At 36.6% G+C, this 21,002-nt stretch overlaps 1 protein-coding gene and 1 long non-coding RNA gene across 4 annotated transcripts in view; one reads left to right on the top strand and one right to left on the bottom strand.

The window, feature by feature from the left end:
* Positions 1-21,002, bottom strand: part of LOC132367117 (uncharacterized) — a 71,003-nt gene that overhangs the window by 38,983 nt on the left and 11,018 nt on the right. Inside the window, exons 3-5 of one of the 3 annotated variants that reach the window (XR_009503686.1) lie at positions 10,019-10,095; positions 3,766-3,887; positions 3,182-3,365 (exon numbers count right to left, since the gene is read on the bottom strand). This is a non-coding gene — a long non-coding RNA (uncharacterized LOC132367117). Of the gene's footprint in view, positions 1-3,181; positions 3,366-3,765; positions 3,888-10,018; positions 10,096-21,002 lie in introns of those variants that run through there. The other 2 variants (XR_009503687.1, XR_009503688.1) reach the window with 2 other exon arrangements.
* The window catches only part of ALDH1A1 (aldehyde dehydrogenase 1 family member A1), a 54,471-nt gene continuing 46,485 nt past the window's right edge, over positions 13,017-21,002 (top strand). The window contains exon 1 of the mRNA XM_059924920.1: positions 13,017-13,147. Coding sequence (XP_059780903.1) covers positions 13,082-13,147 — 66 coding nt within the window. The 5' untranslated portion in view covers positions 13,017-13,081. The remainder of the gene's footprint in view (positions 13,148-21,002) is intronic.

Raw genomic sequence — 21,002 nt, 5'->3', positions numbered from 1 at the left:
AAGAAGATAAGATCATCATAAATCTTCAATTATTTGAAAACAAATTTTTAAATCCAATGCCTAATACATAATGTCTAGCACAGTCAGAAGAAGAAAAGACAGCATGAACAAAAGCCAGAAGGATCAACAGACAAAATGCATTTCTCAATGCAGGGACTTAGGATATTGAAATTATCAGACACAGACTTTAAAATATCTATATTTAAAAGACAAGACTAATAATTTCAGAAGAGATCTAAAAACTAAAAAAAGAATAACAAAAAAATAATACTTGAACTAAAAATGGCCATTATCAAATGCCACCTAGATGAATTATTTAATAGCAACTGGACACAGTTGAAGGAAGAATTAGTAAACTAGTTAGGATAGAAGAAAATTTCCATAATGAAACCTAGACAGACAAAATACTAACGAAAAATAGAGAAGAGTGAGTAAATGACTAAATAATAGAGACATGATCTAATAAAACATAGCTGGAGTCCCTGAAGGAGAAGAAAGAAGATTCAATGCAATCCCAATTAAAATCCCAGAAGGCATTTTTGTGGAAATTGGCAAACTGATTCTAAAATTCACATGGAAATAGAAAGGATCTAGAATAAACCGAAAAACTTTGAAAAACACAACATTGGAGGATGAACATTACCTTATTTCAAGATTCATTATAAAGTAACAGCTATTATAACAGTGTGGTATTGATATAAAGACAGACAAAGAGATTAATGGAATAATATAGAGTCCAGAAATAAACCTACACATACATGAACAACTGACTTTCCACAGAGGCACAAAGGCAAGTTGGTAGAAAAAGAATAGTCTTTTCAACAAATGGTGTTGGAACAATTGGATAGGTTGACACATAGCTGTTGAAAGTGGGGTTTTTTAAAATTTTCATTTTAATTATTACATTATCTGCAAGCATGTCCCATTTTATCAAAATAGTTTTGTATCCTTTTTCTCTTTTATTGCTCAGTCTTTCAAAGGATGCTCCATCTTGTATTTTTCAAAAAGTCAAGTTTTGGCTTTGTTGAATTTCTCTGTTTTGTCTTTTTAAAAAAACTTAATTCATGCCTTTTCTACTTTTATTAGTTCCCTCTTTCTACTTTCTTTAGATATATACTGTTATGGATTTCCTACCTCCTTAAAATGAGCAGTTATTTCATTCATTTGAAGAATTTTTTCAATATAAGTTTCAGGAATAAAAATTTCCCTTGAAGTACTGTTTTTGCTGAGCCTAACAGATGTTAATATATGATAATTTTATATCATACATTTTTAGATGTATTTATATTTTCACTCACAATGCAAGTAATTAAATGCAAATCCAATTTAGCTTCAGTTCCAGTATGCAAAGATTTTTTAATATTAGAAAAATCCACAAATGTAACTGACAACATACAGAATTAAAAAGAAAAAAAACATGAAAATCTAAGGTAATAGAAAAAATTATTTTATGAAATTCAACACATTCATAATAAAACAAAACCTCTAAGTAAAGTAGGAATAAAAAGAACCTTCTTTAAACTAATAAAGAGTTTCTAAATATAAACAAACAAACAAACCCACTATCAAAAATCAATCTAAATGGGAAAACATTTGAAATGCTACCTTTAAAATCAGGATATAGAGGAGGATGTCCACTAACATCACTTAAATTCTACAATGCGTTGGATGGCTTAGCCAGTGTAATACAAATTTGAAAATCAAGTACTCAAGAATAAATCTAACAAAATCGGTACAAATCTCAACAGGGAATTTTTAAACTTTATTAGGAAATATTAAGGATTTGCTAAATACACTGGGGAACTATACCATTTCATGGATAGAAATGCTTATACAATGAAGATGTCAATTCTTTCCAAATTCCAATCAATATCTCAACACATGGCTTTTCATGAAACATAAAGTAAAGAAGATTCTAAAATATATATGGAAGAGTATAAAGCCAAGAATAGCAGGTACTCTTCTAAAGAAAAAGAGCAGAGAGAATAATCTTTTTCTACTAAATTTAGTGCTTATTGCAAAGCTAGACATACTAATTAAGACAATGTGGTATTGGTAGTTGGATGGGCAAAATGACCAGAGAAATAAAACAAAGAACCCCCCCAAAACACACGTATTTGTATGAAATGTTATTCTATGACAAGATAGCATGTCAAGTTATTGGAGAAAAGCAAGATGTTCAATAAAAGGAACTTGAAAAAATGCTTATCCACATAGAGAAGATTAATCAGTACTGCTACTCAATGCTGTGCTGGTAAACCAACTCTCTAAAAAAACAAAACAAAACAAAAAAGGCCCTGATTTGCACTGGTTTGTAGCACTTGACAGTTCCCGTAATGCAAATACTCCACCCGTGATTGAGTTCGAGTAACCAGTGTAAAGTCACCTGACTCTCGAATTCCTGAAAGATTAACAGCCATGTTTCCTGAGCTAGTATGAGGCAGCTGCAACACCCCACTAACTTTACTTCACACCATACACAAAAATCATTCCCAAATAAGCTTCAAAGGGAAAAATACAATTTAAAGTTCTTAGTAGGAAAAGATGACAGTATATCTTTGGTCTGTGTTATTTGATTAGTTTTCCTTTAAAAAGCACAAAAAACAACATTGACTGTAAAAATAAAAGATTGATAAATTTAATTGTATTAAAATTAAGAATATTTTGATCATTAAAAAGATACTGTATGTAAATTAAAATTTAGAGATTCAAAACTGAGAAAAGACATTAGTAATATGATTAAGGATTAGAATCAAGTATATATTTTTAAACATTACAAAATAATTTTAAAATACACAGACAATACAAGAAAACTGTGCAAAGCATGTGAATAGGCTTTTACAAAAACAAAACTAACCAATAAACATATGATGAGGTATTCAAGATACTTAGTGACAAAAGAAGAACAAATCAAGATTGCAGTGCAATACCACCTTGTATCTCTTTGATTATTAAAAATTAAAAAGCCTGATACTCAAATGCTGAAGAATATGGATCCACAGGGTCATTTTTCCATTGGAGATAGAAGTGCAAATTGATACAATCACTGTGACATTATATCCCAAAGTTTAACATTCCTCTTCCTTAAGAAATATCAAATTTGATTCTAGATATATAGCCAATAGAAATGTATACAAAAATGTTCATAGAAGCACTATTCATAATAGCAAAGCCCCCCAAAACCCATTATCAAAGACTGGATGAATAAACTATTATCAGAAAAGTATAGTACCCAGCAGTCAAAATAAAGAAACTACGTGACAAGCAACAATATGAATGAATCCTAGCTATAACATTTAAGGGAGTTCCCCGATGGTCTGGTGGTTAAGATTCGGTGCTTTCACTGCTGTGGCCTGGGTTCAATCCTACAAGCAGCATGGCCAAAAAACAAAACAAAACAAAAAACATTTAAATAAGAAAAAAATAAAGTTAGAACTGACTAAAATGTATACACATACACACACACAAACACATGCATACCATTTTCTGGAATACATAGAGATACAGTGGAAGTCAATCAGGAGAATAATAAACACAGGTTTCATAATTTTCTCATCCGGGTAGGAGAGAGGGGACAGAGCAATGGAATGAAGGACTGCAAGTATACATGTAGGTTATCTTCAAAGCACTTTGTTTTGTGTAGTGGTTTGCTAGTGCTTATTATGTTATTATACATAACTAATTATACAATTAAACAAAACAAAAAGATGTATCTGAAATTCTACAGGAATAATATCAGGGTCACAGCAAAAACAAAAGGCATACCTGGCTGGAGTTCTGTAAATGATATAATGAAGGAATTTTTTACAGAAGGGTAGACAATCCACAAGGGGTACTGAAGAACCTAGAGCTTGCACAGGTGAGAAGCAGTGACCACTCCTGAAAGCCTGAAGAGACAGGAGGTGGAAATGGTATTTTCAGAGCCCAGTGAATAAAGCCAACACTCTATAGTGAGGGACATTCAACAAGGTCCATAGTCATAGGAGGAAGAGTCAGCCCTGCCAGAACCCTGCCAGAATGCCAGCCAGCCATGAGAGAAGCAAGGGAGCATGTATCCTGGCCTTTCTCTCCTGCTACACTCCATTCTCCTGTCAGCACCTCCCTCCCTTTCCTATTGGTTGAACAAAACCAGAAGCCAGAGGGCAAGAGAGCCGTGCCGTGGGGCAAAGAGATGAAATGGATCTGAAGTGGAAAACAGAATATCCAGTAATATTAACATGCACACACAAACATTTAAATAAACATCCACCAGCAATGACATGTATATGGGGAGAGACGTAAACAAGTTTAAAGTGTTCTAAGCATTTAGATTAGCCAAGGAAAAGAGTAAAGGTACAAATTAATTTTAGACTTTGATCTATTATTAAAATAATAAACCCAATATAAAATTCCCAAAATAATAGAGAGAATAAATAATTTTTAAATTAATTTAAATGAATGTACACTAAATGAAAAATTAACATAGTTTAGTTTAATTTTAAAACTAATATCTTAATTAATTTTAAAGCAATTTTTTAAAAAGGTAAGAAAAGAAAAATAGAGCAAGTAAAACAAAAGTATTTAGTAAGATGATAGAATTTTTAAACATAAATTTATCAATACATTATATTACATGTCAATAAAATAAGTGATCAAATTAAAATAGAAAATCTGTAAAACTGCACAAATGAATAAAACCCAACAATGGGTCGTTTAAAGAGATGTGCAATACATATAGACACAGAGATTGTAAGTAAGAAGATGGAAGAATATATATTATGCAAATTCCAACCTAAAGAAAAGCTACTGTGGGTATAATTTATCAGACAAAGGAAACTTAAAGGCAAAATGCATAAAGATGAGCAGGGACATCTTACAGTGATAAAAAGTTCAATTCACAAGGAAGATAAAGCAATGCTAAATTTGTAAGCACATAAAAATATAGCCTTACTAATGTAAGCTGCAAAGACTTGGGGGCTGTTTATCGCCAACCAATAGAAAAATTAAGAAACGCACACCAAAATAAACCATGAGTCAAGGAAGATATCACAATGGAAATTAGAAAGTATTTTTAATTGCCTGAAAATGAAAATACTATTTCCAAACTTGTAAACGCTGCTAAAGACATGCTTAGAGGGAAATTTAGAGCTTTAAATGAGGGAAGTGCATTAAAATTTATAGGTTAACTAATAAAAATAGAAAGCATTTCTTCCAAACAAAAAAAGAGGTGGAAATGGAGGAATAGAGAAATTGCAATCAATACAAGAGAAGAGAGGGAAAAAGAAAAGGAGTATGCAGTTACCTCTACAATAGTTCTCTCTTCTTAATACTACAATTACTGATTTTGAACTATGAGCCTGGCTGCCCAGAAAAAGTGTACAGTCTTTATTTTTCCTTACAGCTAAGTGTGGATATGTGACTAAACTCTGATCACTGAGCTCTAAGCTTCAAGGGAAACCTCCTCAAAATGCAGTGGACCCTAGTCCTTTGTCATTTTTCCTCCCCTTTCTCCATTCTGAATCCTGGGATATGAATGCAATGGTTGGAATTCTGGCAGCCTTCTCTTACCAGGAAGCCAAGAGTCATAGTTCAGGGATGCTGGGGCAGTAAGCTGAAAGGAACCTCTGTATCTTTCAACTCTGCCACTATGCCTGCCCTGGACGAGCAATTTACGATGTCCGTTTATGTGAAAGAGAAATCCATTTCCATTTTGAGTATTTATTTTGGATTCTCCCTGATGGGCAACCAAACCTAATCCTAACTGATATAAGGACAAACAGAAAGCACAAAGTACATCAGTCATCACAATAAATAGAAATAGATAGAAATGGAATAAACGTACGTGTTAAAAGCAAAGACTCTGAGATTGGATTAAAAAATATGACAGCTATGTGTTCTTTAAAACCCAGACCTAAAATGCCAGGACACTGGAAAGTTGAAAGTAATAATTATTTCAATAAATAAAATTAATAGTTTTACAGGAAAAAGGCAAGGAATCACAGATGCCTGAATTTTCGTCGGTGTTGTTTTGTTATAAGCAGAAAGAGAAAATTCAAGAAAAAGGTTTGATTTTGAAAAATGATAATGAGTTCAATCAGGGGTCTTAAAATATGAGCTAAGAGACTAGGTAGTTAACCTAATTGAGTGAAAATAGGCTGAACTAAATACTAGAGATAGGCTGGGTCTATGTCGCAGTGCAGTGGTCCTCAAACTTGACTTTGACTCAGAATCACCTGATGGGTTCCTTAAAGCACAGATTGCTGGGCCCTAGCTCCAAAGATTCTGATTCAGTTGTTCTGAGATGGAGCCTGAGAATTAGCATTTCTAAAATTTCCAGGAGACGTGGATGTCACTCCAACTTTGAGCACGATGAGGAAGTAGAGCCAGAGCTGCTTCAGCGGTTCTGACAGCTGACCACACGTTAGAATTACCTGAGGAATTTCAAATGCATACCAATAGCTGGGCTCAAACCTCTGTTACTGAATCGGAATCTTTTTTGTTTTGTTTTGTTTTGAATTCCCTAGGTGAATTCCAATGGGCAGGCAGGCTAAAACACTCTTCCGGTCTTCTGATGGTCAAGTTAAAATCTGGTTTTTATGTAAATGTTTCTATTTTTTTTTAATCATACTGCATGGTCCACGTAAACTAATATGCAGGCTCTCAATTTTCAAACCCAGCTACCTGACTAGGTGTGACATGTAGCTCAGGTACCCAACAAGCAGCTGGAATGTAAGCCAGAGCCTGGAAGATAAGTTTGGATTGTAGTTATAGATTTGGGTACATGTGTGTGTGGGAACGAATCCAAGCAAGCAAATGCAAACCAAGTTTGATATTGTCTAGCTAAAATGATCATTTTTAAAAATTAAAGGCTTTCACAAACATCATTTTCTATTGCATCTTACTTTTGCAATTGAATGAATATCCATTTATACTATAACGGAAACTGGAAGGATTTCAAGATGTCAGCACCTGAGAAGTTTTTATTCCAGGTACAGATGGGAGGGAGGCTTCCCTTTATTTGAACATGAATATTTAGATTTTAACAATAAACTAGAAAAACATGCAGAGGGCATGACCAATGACAGCAGATACTATTTGGCAACCCTGAACTCCTGCTTACATTGATTATTGTATTGGGTGCCCATGACTGACGTAACAAATTACCATAAACTTGGTGGTTTAACACAGCACACATTCATTCGCTTACAATTCTAGAGGTCATAGGGCTGAAATCAGTTTCACTGGTCAATATCAAAGGGGTGGGCAGAGCCAGCTCCCTCCAGAGGCTCAGGGGGAGAATCCATTTCCTTGTATTTTCCAGCTTCTAGAGCTGCATTCCTTGCATTCCTTGGCTCCTAGCCCCTTGGTTGTCAAAGCTAGCTGCTTCAGTGGTCAAACTGCCTTCTGTTTCTGTGGTCAAATCTCCTTTGCCTCCCTCTTACAAGGATACTTGTGACTACATTTAAGGCCCACCCTGATAATCCAAAATAATCAACCATCTCAAGATCCTTAACTAAATCATATCTGCAAACTTTCTTTTGCTATATAAGGTAACATTCACAGCTTCCAGAGATATCTTTAGGAATCATTATTCAGCCTGGGGAATTTCTATAAAATATAACCAAAGAAATCACATGATTGTTTTTATCATGCATAAATTCAAAATGCCAGAAATGACACTGAAGTCAAAATTCAGCTATTTAGCTTTCCAAATGCTGAGGCCGAGGTCAAAGGCAAATTGCAGATTTCGGCCAAATACTAAGAGTGAAGCACGATTTCTTAGCATGCCTACAGAAGGCACACGGGTTTATAACCTGCTTTTTTTTACTAATTTACAAAATATCACAAAAGTTCCTCAAGTATTTGTTTACTTTTTTCACTAACCTATGATTTATCTAACCATCTGGTATTTTTTTAATTTCATAAATGATATTCTTTTAAAGATACTTGTTCATAATTTACACATATTTATTTGTTTCCTTAAAAGAAATTTCTAGAATTAGAATAACCAGATCAAGGGTTAAATATTTTTAATATTTTAATACAATTTGCCAAGTGTTATTAAGCTCTGAGAAACGCTATAGGAAAAGGGTCATTTCTCTGCACCCTTACATGTGCCGGGATTGGGATAAAAAAAGTGCCCCTTGACTCTTAAAAACGCTAACTTGTTGCTGCGTATTTTGTACTTATAATTTATATTTATTGGAGGATATTTGGGTGGAGAGTACTCCCTGAGAAACTTTCTTTACCTACAACCACGATTTAACTCACTTGCCAGATTAATTTGCACCTCTGAATTTCCTTTGTAAAAATATTCTGACTGTATGATTTGCTTACAGGTTCAAAATCAGGGAAAAAAGAATGTGTGGCATTAGAAGTTAAGATACTGGTCATCTGGGGTGAGGAAGAAGGGGAGAGTGACAGAGAGGATGTACAAAGTGGGCTATGGGGTTCTAACATTGTTCAATTCTTTGACCCCGGTGGTGGTTATTTTGTTTTGTTCCTTTCATGACTGTTTGTTGAGATGTTATAAAAAAAAAAGTTATGATTTTTGCAGTTTTCTATACATGGTGTATTTGACTTAAAAAAATTTTTTAATAAAAAATAAATTAGGGGCTGCCCTGGTGGCGCAGTGGTTAGGAGTCCGCCTGCCAGTGCAGGGGGCGCAGGTTCGAGCCCTGATCCGGGAAGATCCAACATGCCAGGGAGCAACTAAGCCTGTGCACCACAACTACTGAGCCTGCGCTCTAGAGCCCACGAGCCACAACTACTGAGCCTGCATGCCACAACTACTGAAGCCTGTGCGCCTAGAGCCTGTGCTCCGCAACAAGAGAAGCCACCGCAGTGAGAAGCCCGCACACTGCAATGAAGAGTAGCCCCTGCTCTCCACAACTAGACAAAGCCCGTACGCAGCAATGAAGACCCAACGCAGCCAAAAAAAAAAAGAATAAATACAATAAATAAATTAAAAAAAAACCACACAGCTACATAACATAAAGAGAAGATTCAAAAAAGTTTAAAAAAAAACTAATTAAAAAAATAAATGCATAAAACATAGCTGCATAACAACATTTTTTAAAATTAATTAATTAATTAATTAAAAGAGAAAAAAATTAGTACTGACACTCATGTCTACATACACTCAGTTTTGGGCACAATCTTGTCTGCTTAGCAATAGTCAAATCTCTCTGCTCCAATATCTTATCATTCACATGAACCTAGTAGTTCAACCGCATGATTAAATTAAATGTTATTTAAGTTGTTGATTTATTAGGAGGAAAGGGAAAGTGATTTCTATGAAAACAAAACTGAGTGTTATGCAAACACTCAATCTTGTCAAATTATTAAACACACTGGCACAATAATAATAATCTGTGCATAAGACAATTGTAAAAAAAAATTAAAAATGCATAAAAATCTCAAAGTACTCTACATTCAGATTGCTCACAGATGTCTTTAATGTCTTTAAAATTCTTTCTGCACTCTGAGGAAACAAAAACGATGTGAACATTATTTATGCAAGGTTATTTCAAACTCTAGCAGCAGACCCAGTTCTAAGAAATGGTTTTGGCCCATGAAGTTTAGCAAAACCTATCTAAAGTGAAATAATTGTCTTATAGAGGATTTAATCTACTATTTCTTTTAGTGACCCTACTGATTAGTTAGTGTCCTCATTGTATCAGGTAAGAGGGACATCTGCCATCCTAGTAACACAGGACAAAGAGAAAGCAATGATAGGATATGTGAGGAGCAGGGGGAATCAGAGGTAAAAGAATATCGCCAATTGGAAAAGATTGTCAGATGAACAGAAATTAGCCCACAAACACATATGTTCACATACTCGAATTCTCTTTCCACCTCCATTTTTAATAGCAACTTGCCAACTGAGCACATATTCTCTTATCACATACAAGATCCACTTTTTCCAAATTATTAAAACCCAAATAGGCACATAAGCCCATGTGGTGTCTGTTGAAATTGCAGTGATCAAAAGCAAAGGGATATATCCATTGCTGGGTTAACCGCCTGGCAGACTCACCCAGTCATGCTGAAGGTGACAATGAAGTGTCGGGGATGGCAGATGTCACTGAGCAAAAGAAGTTCAACAAATTGATCCTGGATTTTGAAATCAGAAAATGAGAAAATCAGCTATGTTTTATTTTACCATACAATTAAGTTTGTTAAATATAAATGGTCTTTATTTCAATTACTCATGTGGGTGGGAGAAGGTTAGGCTCCATTAGCTTTTCAGTGACTAAGGCTTGAATGGAGTTTTAGAGAGATTCCCTATAAAATGAGACAGCAGTTTCAGCAATGGTTGAAGACCTGGTCTATATATTTCTTGGTATAATGACAGCTTTCACAAAGGACTGGAAGAAGTCAGATTCAAAATAAAAATAAATTATGCTCCTCTCCCCATCCCCCCACTGCCGTGTGTGTGTGTGTGTGTGTGTGTGTGTGTGTGTGTGTGTAACTTAGCTTGTCCCTAAGAAAGAAAGGAAGATTAAACATCCTTCATCTATTGATCCCAAATTCAAGTTCCAGCCCCTCCTCTGCTGCATAATCCTGGCAAAATATACAAATATATATTGTATATAAAAATATACACACTTGGGTCCAGTCTTGAAGTGGGGCTTCTTGGGCCCTGTGTTCTCACCAAAGCCACTTTGTAAGGGAGGAAAGTGATCTCCTAGGCCTTTTACCCATGCAACCACTCCTAAGAATATACTATTCTACAAGACAAATTCTAAGGGCAGCATGATACTTACTTCAGAAATAGAGATCTCAGGCCCTGTGGTTTCTGGACAGAAGAGATCTGCCCTTCAAGAAAGATTAAGGTTGGAGAGTTCCTGATACTCTAATCGTAATGCTTTACTCATAGAAGATACTTGGTAAATATTTGTTAAAATTTAATGTGCAGGTGTGGTAACCTGTTTCCAAAGCTGTTCCTTTTACCTACATTCAGTAATATCTGGCATAAAGGGACCTGTTCTTATGTAATGATTCAATAGAATATGATTAAGGATGAGCATAAAATATTGAGATGACACACCAAGTGTGTTATGAAGCTTTGAGCTTTCACTGCCTGGACAAGTGTTTGACTCCACAAACACCTGCAAAGCTGAGAGAAGAAAGTAGCAAGACACAGCTGTGTGGGCCTGGCCAGAGCAACACTCTGCAAGTTATGTAACAGCTATTGAGTAATAGTGCATTTAATTCGAAACACATTCTTAAGAGAGAAAACAATTAGATTTTCCAAAAAGAATGAAATTGAGAGTGAGAGAAAGAGAGGGAGAGAGAGACAAAAATGATGAAATAGCACAGAAGTTTCTGTCTGGTCTTCAAGAGTGAAGCACAGGGAAGGCAAGGACCTTGGGGATGGTTCTCTTAGAATCTAGGGGCCTGCCTATCAGTCAAATCTGGCCTGCCTCCAGTTTTTGTAAATAGAATTGTATTGCAAAACACCCTACACCCCTTAATGTATTGACTGCCTGTAGTTTGTTTCATGCAGGGTTGAGTAAATTACAACAGAAACTATCTGGCCTAGAAAGTGGAAAATATTATCTCTTTACAGAAAAAGTTTGCTGACCCCCATCTTAGGTGAATAAAAGGCTAAGCTTGAGTGCCTGTGAGGAGTGACTACTTACTTAGAGAACCAAAACAGCCGATTCTCAAGCCCATCTGGGAATTCTCTTATGGAGAGGAGGGCAAGGAGAATAAATTGGAATAAGAGCCAGGGTTTTAGTGTCCGACTGGCCTGAAATGAAATTCAGGCCAGTGAAATTCTTGTACCTATTAGATTTGTGTTCATAAGCAAGCTACTTACTCTACGTCAGTAAAATGGGAAACCCAGTGAGGAAGGAAAGAGAAAGTAAGGCTTCTGCACCTGATTTGGAGTAACTACTCAATAAGCCTTAGCTTCCCTACCTAAATCTCATATTTGGGGGAGCTGGCATCTTTCACTGGAAAAAATAATTGCTGTTCTTAATTCTTAGTAACCAGTTAAGAGCATCCAAAGTTTTCCATCCTGTTCTGACTGTAGCTTTTGCTAGAGTTTCAATAAAATAAACGATTGTACTTAAAATGGGAGTAGTACAGTTAAAAATTGTCCTTTTTGAATGTTCCCAACTTGAAACATTAATTTCATTTTAAGAACTTATATTACTTGGGAGTCCTGTTTAAATTCACTCTTGGTACAATTGCCTGCATCAGTGATTGATAAATACCAGCCAACTTCCAAAACCAGAGGTTACTTTCATTTTAAACGAGTTTTAGCAGACGGTATTGCCATATTGCTATTGTGGTGACTGTGTGACAGCACAGTCCGAGTTCTCTAAAAAAATCCTGCTAACTTTTCTGTTCCCATATATAAAAGATAATTTAGATAAAGGTAATTTAAATAAAGATAATGATAATTTAAATAAAGATAATTTAGAGCTCCAGAAATCCTAGTAGTTCTACTTACCAAGCACTGAAAATACATTTGATTGGTATGATTTTGTATAAGCTGACTTGGGGTAGGGTCTCTATAGAGGGCCTTTCTTCCACAAACAGCACCCTGCTTTTCTGGGACATGGACTGATTCTCTGACTGCACTGTCCGAAAGACACCTGGCCAGGGTCCTCGACTCACCAGCCTCTGCGGAGAACAAGTGCCCTTTGAGATTATTTTTCGATCCTTGAATTCTCTGATTCCAAGTCTGTCAGAGAACAGAAAGTTTCACAGCAGCATAAAAAGCATGAAAAGCCAAAAAAATAATAACTGGCCTTAGTGGCCAGAGCAGCTGTGCTTCGTACCCTTATCACAGGTTTCGGCTTTGTAAATTAATTCGTCTGCAAATAGTGCCCTCTCTCCAGATGCAGCTTCAATGCTGTAGCACTGGTTTCTTAAGGATTTAAGTTTAAAGTCAAGGGCTTCCTGCCCTAGGTGTTACAAATAAGTAGTGTCGTTTTCTTTTTGCTCCCAGTTTGTTCATCCAATCATATCCCAGTATGCAAATAAACCTTAGCCCATGCAGATAAAAAGGAACAAATAAAGCCAAGTGCTCTATCAGAACCAAATCGCTGAGCCTGTCACCTGTGTTCCACGAGCTGAACCAGAAATGTCGTCCTCAGCCATGCCAGATGTACCTGTCCCACTCACCAATTTGAAGTTTCAATATACTAAGGTTAGTACAACTTCTATTTGCTGCTTTGCCTCAGTTTTATAAAAACTACATTTATTTAAAGCATAAAAGGTCAATTTAAGTAAACTTGTGTAAAGAGCCCTTTGCAAATATAAAAATAAAAGGCTTGCAAAATGCCGGTCTGGGTGTAGTGTCTTGATCAAATAATGAATTCTAAATCGTATCAGGCAACTTTTCATAAATTTATTTCTTGAAATATTTCTGAGTGAAAGGAATTCTCTTCATTGTAAAAGGTTCTTGTGCCAGGATTCAGGGGACTTTACTAAGCAGTTCTATTAACTTTCAGCAGAGCCTAGCATGTGTGATAAGAGAGGCAGATACTTACTAGAGAAACTTACTGGAGACAGACAAACAAATGGGAATGTTTTTTTAAAAAGGAAAAAAAAGAGAGAGAGAGAGAGAAACAGAGCATAGTGAAGTAACATGATTTTTATATATGTCAAATGAGTGTCAAAATCGAAAGACCTCAGTCTGATAATTGGATGAAGAAAACTCCAGTTACAAAAAAATTCATGGGACTTGTATTATTTAGCATATTTGGGGAAAGAAAGCATTCTTATTTATTTCTTCAGCCAAATTCGCTGCCATTGGAGCCAGTATGTAATTGTTAGCTGATAAATATTTACAGAAACAAGAGAAGGAGCCAGACCCAGATTTAAAAATCCACAGCTAGGGAGAAGGAGGAAATGGATCCTATTTGAGTCGATCAAGACTATCTCTGAACTTTGCCTGTTTCACACTGTTACATTCCTGCTTTCTAGCCAGAGCCTAGAACTCCCAGAAAAACAAATAAAACAAATAAAACCGATCTAACCAAAATCACTTAAAAAGTGAGCTTTGTGGTGTGATGCAGAAAGGAAGGTAAGAAAGGAACTATTCCCACTCAGGGAGAGAGCCATTTTCCTGTCTAAATTAACCAATGAAAAACCAAGAGCATTATACGTTAATGAAAAAGTCCTGCTATTATTAAACTGTTTCCTTACTTGCGACCATGGATGCTTTTGAAATCCTAAAGTCTGTTACATTTTCATTTTCATAAGCACAACAAATGAGGAAGTTGTTCAGCTGACTGCCTATTTTCCATAGGAAAGTGTCTGTAGAGATCAGACTGTGCCTTTAATATGGTTGACCAACAGCTACAAAGTGTGTTAAAGTATTATTTTCACAAGGTTTTATTAAAAGGGAAAATATTTTTTGTCGGTTTGATTTTATTCCAAATGGGAATATGAAAACTGCGATAAGACTATACCCTCCAAAAATTTTGCACTTGGCAAAGTTATGCCCAAAAGATAACAAGACTCCAGTTTTGCCAACTGTCTTACTCTGTCATTCACAAGAAATTTCAATCCAAAGTAAGTACATTTTAAAATGCATTCATTTCATAAAGATCAAAACCATTGGCAATGATTGAATTATACCCTTACTATCATAGGAGTCTTTTTTTTTTTTTTTCTATACTACCTGGGAAGATATTTTGGTAGTCTGCATGTCACTTTTTTTGAAAATTTGGTTTGCAGAAGTTTGCAGTCTTCCTTATATGTGAGTCTCCAGGGACATCTAGTATGAAATATTCTTTCTACTGAATTAAGCTTCATTTAGTAGTTATTAATTAAACATGTGAGAAACAGTAGTAGACAAATGAGATGGTCCTTAAAATCTAACATACAAACACAGATCTAGTGATTCTTTAACACATAGAGATGATTTTAAGATTAAAGTCTCCTGTTCACTTAAAAGTCATTACACAAGAACACCCTCTAGGGAAACTAACTGACCTTCATGTTCAAAAGGAGGCAAGATTCCAAGAGCAGGAATTTACTCTTGCATATAAGAACTTTTCTGGGTAAAAATGTCCAGTGCAAGTCAGTGAATTTTGATTGCTCACACATCTTCTCTACAAATCTGTTCTGCTCAGATACCATTTTATTGTCTGATTTATTGGTTACAGCATTTTCACACTTGGGAGGACACCAGTTATGTATGTAATTAAATCTAAATGGGTGAGCTTTTTCAAATGCCTTTGCATTTTCTTTTTACTGTGCCTCACTGAAGAATTGTATTGGATTTGCACTTGCAAGAGGAGTTGGAAAATGATGGTTATTAACTAAGTTTCCTGGTTGCAAACCAAATAAGCAAGGATTTTATAGTGTCTGAGAAATTACCTTCTATAGCTAGCCCCTAAACTCTATTATTTTTCTCCCACTGTTTCAGTGTCCGTCTTTATTATCGCTAGAATATATTGGTCGTTGGGGCAAGGCGGAGGGAAGAGACAAGCAAAATTGAGTAACCAAAAACTATTACAACTCTGGTAGAAGAACTACACGCCCTTTCAAGCTTGAGACTGCCTCTCATCCAAACAAAAGACATCGTTGTCTCTTATGACTTATTTTCTAGTACAGTCGGTTTAATTTTTTAAGGTGCATAAAACAGAGATCAGAGTTTAAGAAATACTTTCTAAAATGATACCAAAGCTTTTAGACCTTAAAACCTCAATAACATCATTATAAATGCACATAAACTCAGATTTCATCTCTATTCTCATTTTCCCCCTTTCCAATTCTAAACAAACCTTACATCTGCCAACTCATCTGTTTTGCTGAGCTTTTCAATGATGAGGTTCTTCAGAAATTACGTGATCTTTGGGCAAACTACATTACCTCTCTCTGCCTTGGTTTCCTTACGTGGAAAATAGGAATTCCTAAGGTGGAAGAAAGCATTAAATGAGTTTAATGAATTTAAAGCACTTGAAATAGTGCTTGGCACATGGGAAGTGATCGATTAACATTAGCTATCCTAGTCCTATTTATATTTCTGAATTCCTTCCAATTTTCCAGAGCCTTCTTTTACTCAGCCTTTCCTAGACCTGTTTCCCACAAGTGTCCCTCTCATCTCATTCTCTTTTCCAAGGCTTTCTGTCACTCTTTCTTGCACAGTCATGCCCCACCTGACAGGACCGCATTGGAGCGAAGTTCCAGGGGTTGGTCTGGGATTTCAGGGATCAAGAACTTTCTCTTACAGGATTTGGTAAATCTGTTTTCCAGTCTCCCTTCACAACACTGTTTTCTACCTTAAAAGACAAATAGAAAATTCAAGAAGAAAGCTTTCTCAGACAGGATTCAAACCCCAAAATATTTAACTTGACTCTTAAATGTAACTCATTGAATAATGATTTATTCATGCTAGAAAAGATCTTCATCAGCTAATGACATTTCACCGCACACCCCCCAACACACAGGAAATATCATAGTTAAGTTTCATTGTGTTTACTCTGTGCCAATGACTGTTTCAGTCCTTTACAATGATTTTATTTACTCCTTACAATGACCCTACGAGGACGTTACTATTCCTGTTTGGAGATGAGGACACTGAAGAACAGAGTGGCTAAGTAACTTGGCTTAAGTTACACAGCTAGTAAACGACAAAGCTAGACTTGGAATGCTGGCAGTCTCAGCCCTCACACCAACAAGTGACTTGTCTAAGACCAATATCACTACTTTGGGACATGGCGTTGCTGACATTCTATTTTATCTTTATTCTGTCTTTCATTTGTCTATTCCTGATTACTGGAGGGGACATGCCCATGAGCCTTTCCAGCTGTTACTCCGCTGTTCCCGGGCCAACAGGAGGAAGTTTGCCACCAACTTAGAAAAAGAGGAGAACAATAAGAAAGGTTGGAAATAAACAGACTCTCTGCTTTGATTGAAAAGGCGGCCTTTGGGCTGGGAGAGACCATGATGCAGAGGACTTTGACATAGGTGTGCAATTTCTACATGAACTGCATTTCTTCAACCCACAGGAAATAATACATTTTGGTTAGAGGAGGAGATATTTTCCTAGATTTCTGGTATTATTGTTTAACCCATGTGGGTTAAAGATATATTTTTGATAAAGAAGAGTTATGAATCATTGAATACTATGTGCTAGGCACAATTTAAAGTGTTTTTTTTTTCCCCTACCATTATCTCCTTTTAAATTCTTACAACAAACAAATTCAGGCCACATGCAGTTCCAAATACTCCACTCTCTTCACTCATTTCTCCCTTTTTCCCTTCCTCTCTCCCATTTTACCTCCCTTTATTTAACAAATCATTGAATGACTGTTCTGTGCTAGGTCTTATGATATAAGAAAGCTAGTATGATTCTTGCCTTATGGAGCTTATATTCCTGCAGGGTGTGGGGTGGGAAGGAAGGAAGCAAGTAAGTAAATACTTTAATCACAAATTGTGGTAAATGCTAAAAAGAAGAAAACAAAGCCGAGACAATATGAGGGGAAGAGGTTACTTTGGATGAGGTATCAGGGAAGGCCTCTTTAAGATGGGGACAGTTAAGGGGAACCTGAGGGATGCAGAGCATAAGGTGGCCATGGAAAGTGGGGAAACAAAGATCCAGAGGTAATAACACGTGCAGGGACGTCTGCGGACAAGAGTTGGGTATATTCAAAGAACTATCAAAAGGCAAACATAGCCGGAATAAAGTGAGGAAGAGAGAGCATGAATGAGATAAGACTTGAGATGGAGGCTCCAGCCAGACTGCCTGATGGATTTCATTTGAGGGAAACCACTGAGGGGTGCTTAAAACAGGACAGGACTTATGTTGAAGACAAAGACGATTGTGCCATGGCACTGCTTTCATTTGGGAAATCTTTTTAAGTCCCCTCTGACTGAAGCAATATTTTGTTTGCTTTTGGCTTGGAAGCAGTTGAACAAATAGCTGGATGGCTGCAAGGTGCAGTGGCTTAACAAGATAAACCCGGCTTCAATTTCTAGCTCTTCTACTTATTTAATGGTATGACCTTGGCCAAGCTTCTAATCTCCCTGAGTTTCAGTTCCCTTGTCTGTAAATTGGGAATAATAATGACTACCTTGGAAAGTGGCTGTGAGAATTAAGTGAGGTAATTTGTGGAAAGTGCCCAGCACTTATTAGCTCCTTGGTCCAGGCTCTCTTTAACCCTCTCCTTCCCAAGATGACTCCTAGAATTCTAAAAATTTTCAGTTGCCAATGTACGTGGAAAAAATACTTGCACTGCTTGTCAAAGTTCAAAACTACTTTCATCTGCTGGTTTCATCTGAAGTTCATAATTAACCACCGGGAAGGAGCTGGGAAGATGTTACTTGTGACCCATTTTAGAGCTGAGGGATCTGAGCTCAGCTTAAGTGACTTGCCCAAGGTCACACAGCTTTTAAGAAGCAAACACAGAATGAACTGGATTCTGAATCTTATTTCAGATCTGATTCTTTTCCACATGATTTCATATTTTTCCTAAATACTAAAAATAGTATTTGAATCTCACTGGATCGTCTCTAACAAGTGTTTTTGCACCTGTTATTTAATTTGTATCGTGCATTCCTTACTCCAATAGAGAGAATGGAAATTTGGATGATAAGAGAAGAGAGATGATTTGGACACTAGATCCCTAAACATGTGGACTAATAGAAAGAAGATACTCTAGAGCAGTATATCTCAAATTTGATTGTGTAAGTGCCTCACTTAGAGACCACGTTGAAATGCAGATTCTGATGCTGTAGGTATGAGGTGAGGTATGGAATTCTGCATCTCTAACAGACTTACAGGTTTTGCTGATGCTACTCAAAGCATGGTCCATTGACCAGCAGCAACTGTCTAAAAGTTTTGGGTCAGCCTTATAACTTATCTACAGTGATCACCATCTAATTACTTAGGGGCTTGACTTCCTATTTCTCCCAGAAACTCACTCACACCCAGCCAGGTCAGAAGCACTTACTTTCTCTTTTAGTGCCTGAGTCCAGCAGGAACTATGTCATGGCCACAAACCAGTGATGAAACCAACTATTGATTTTGATCCTGGGAGATAAACATTCTCTAAGAATGCAATATTTTAGCTCATCTCTGAAGACAGTGTCTTGGCAAATTGTTTTGTTCTCTGGCACCTGCCTGGCTTCAAGAAAACCTAATCAACAAAATCCTAAAGTAAACAGCACATACCCTAAAAGAGGGTGTTATTCCCATTTCATGAGGACTCTCAGGACTACAAGTGTTCACATGATTTCTTTAAACTGGACTTCACCTAATGGATTTGTCATTAACTACTTGTCAGACCAAGGGGGCGGGGTGAGAAAAACTCTTGAAGAGTATGAGAAACAACTCATTTGAAGAGCAACCCAAAGCTAGATTAGTGCCTCTGAAATGGCATGGGTAATCTATGGGATGATATAATCCAGATCAGCAAAAAAGAACCCTCATGGGAATACAGGCATTGATAAAATGGCCATAAACCTGTCTCAGAGTAGCAATTAGATGGCTTGCGGGGGGGCGGGGGGGGTGGTGGTGGTGGTGGTCGTGGTTTGTATTTTCATAATGCTATTATAATTGTGGTCAAACGCATTACACATTTACCAGATTTAAGTGGCAACATAGAGCCATGTTCCAGAGAACAGGAGCAATAATTGCTTCATAATTAAACATTTAATGAAGAGCCACTGCTAATCTACAAATCAGAAAAGTAAATATTTGTGTAAACTGGATTTCATCACACTGATTTATTTAGAGTATACACACGTGCATATGTATGTGTGCGTGTGTGTCTGTCAAAAGTTCCCACAAACACTGGCGTTGCCTGCCAGGTATGTAAAGTGTTGTTAATATTGGATTTCTGATGTTATAATATCTCTACCTGATGCCTTTATTGTAATGTTGGAATTGTTAATGTATATTTCTTGGCTGGGGGTCTGCACAAACAGCACAGTTCTTAAAATTTTGCCTGAACCGCTACCTGCCTCACCCAGATCCCATTAACTATTTCCACTGCTCTCCCAATACTTTTTCAGAAGTCAAAGGAATGCAAATATCAAACAACTGAATTATGCTCTCCATTTGGCACTTTCTTTAGAAGGAAGAAAGCTTATATGCGAGCAATTATCTTATTGGGTCTTGATAACTGTTAAATATTAAATACATACAGAACTTTCTAGTGCTTCTGCATCTTACCTCTTTGATATAGGGTATATATGATGTATGGAAATTATCGACGAGTGTTTTTGTCATTTATGGGACAAAATGAAGTTGTGGCTCACAACAGAAATGCTTTAGCATCTTTTCTTTTCCCCTAATTGAATTGAAAAGGCTGAAAGGTTTTTCAAAGAACAAGAAAGAATAGAGTATACATTCATGTTACTGAACTCAGACTATAATATAAAACAGAAATGAAAGGAAAATTTTATTTCTCCTACTTTTCTTTTGGTCACCCCCTCATTTTGTTTTCATTCTTTTGACTGCAGTTAAGTATTTTCTTGCCATCTGTTATTTCCTCCTTAATTTCCTTTTAGACTTTTTTACTTTGAGTCTCAACATTTTGCTTTGCAGCCTCAGCTTTGGGTTGAAAGCAGTTGCCAGAGATCTAGCTTTGATTCTTTTAAATGTTTAACACCTGACCTTTGTTCAGTCTCTCTTATTATTGAACCCCCATCTTGTTCTTTCTCCCTGCCCCCACTCCCCACCCTCAGGGTCTTTGGTGCTTTTTAGGTTCCTAATGCTGAGAAAAGTTTACACATTTACATCATCCGTCACTTCCTATAAGTTTACAACAGTACCCATCGCTTCACATGCCCGAGACCCAGGCTCTCAGGTTTGGAATTTCACACAGGTGACATAAAATGGAGAATCTCATCAAACTTCCTCACTCTTGGCATGACTGAAAAGAAATTCTTTGTACGTTGAAAATGTGAAATCTGTTAAAATCTCTCTGCCACCAAGAAAGCACTGGCTTCTCTTACGGCATCTGGAGCCGCTGGCCAGGTTGCAGTCCTACAGAGATAATGTGAATTTAGGGCTACCCGAGTGACCGTTGGAGGGAGCCGACAGG

The sequence above is a fragment of the Balaenoptera ricei genome, chromosome 6 (assembly GCF_028023285.1).
Source record: "Balaenoptera ricei isolate mBalRic1 chromosome 6, mBalRic1.hap2, whole genome shotgun sequence".
Classification (NCBI taxonomy): Eukaryota; Metazoa; Chordata; class Mammalia; order Artiodactyla; family Balaenopteridae; genus Balaenoptera; species Balaenoptera ricei.
This window is presented reverse-complemented; position numbering and strand designations above follow the sequence as displayed.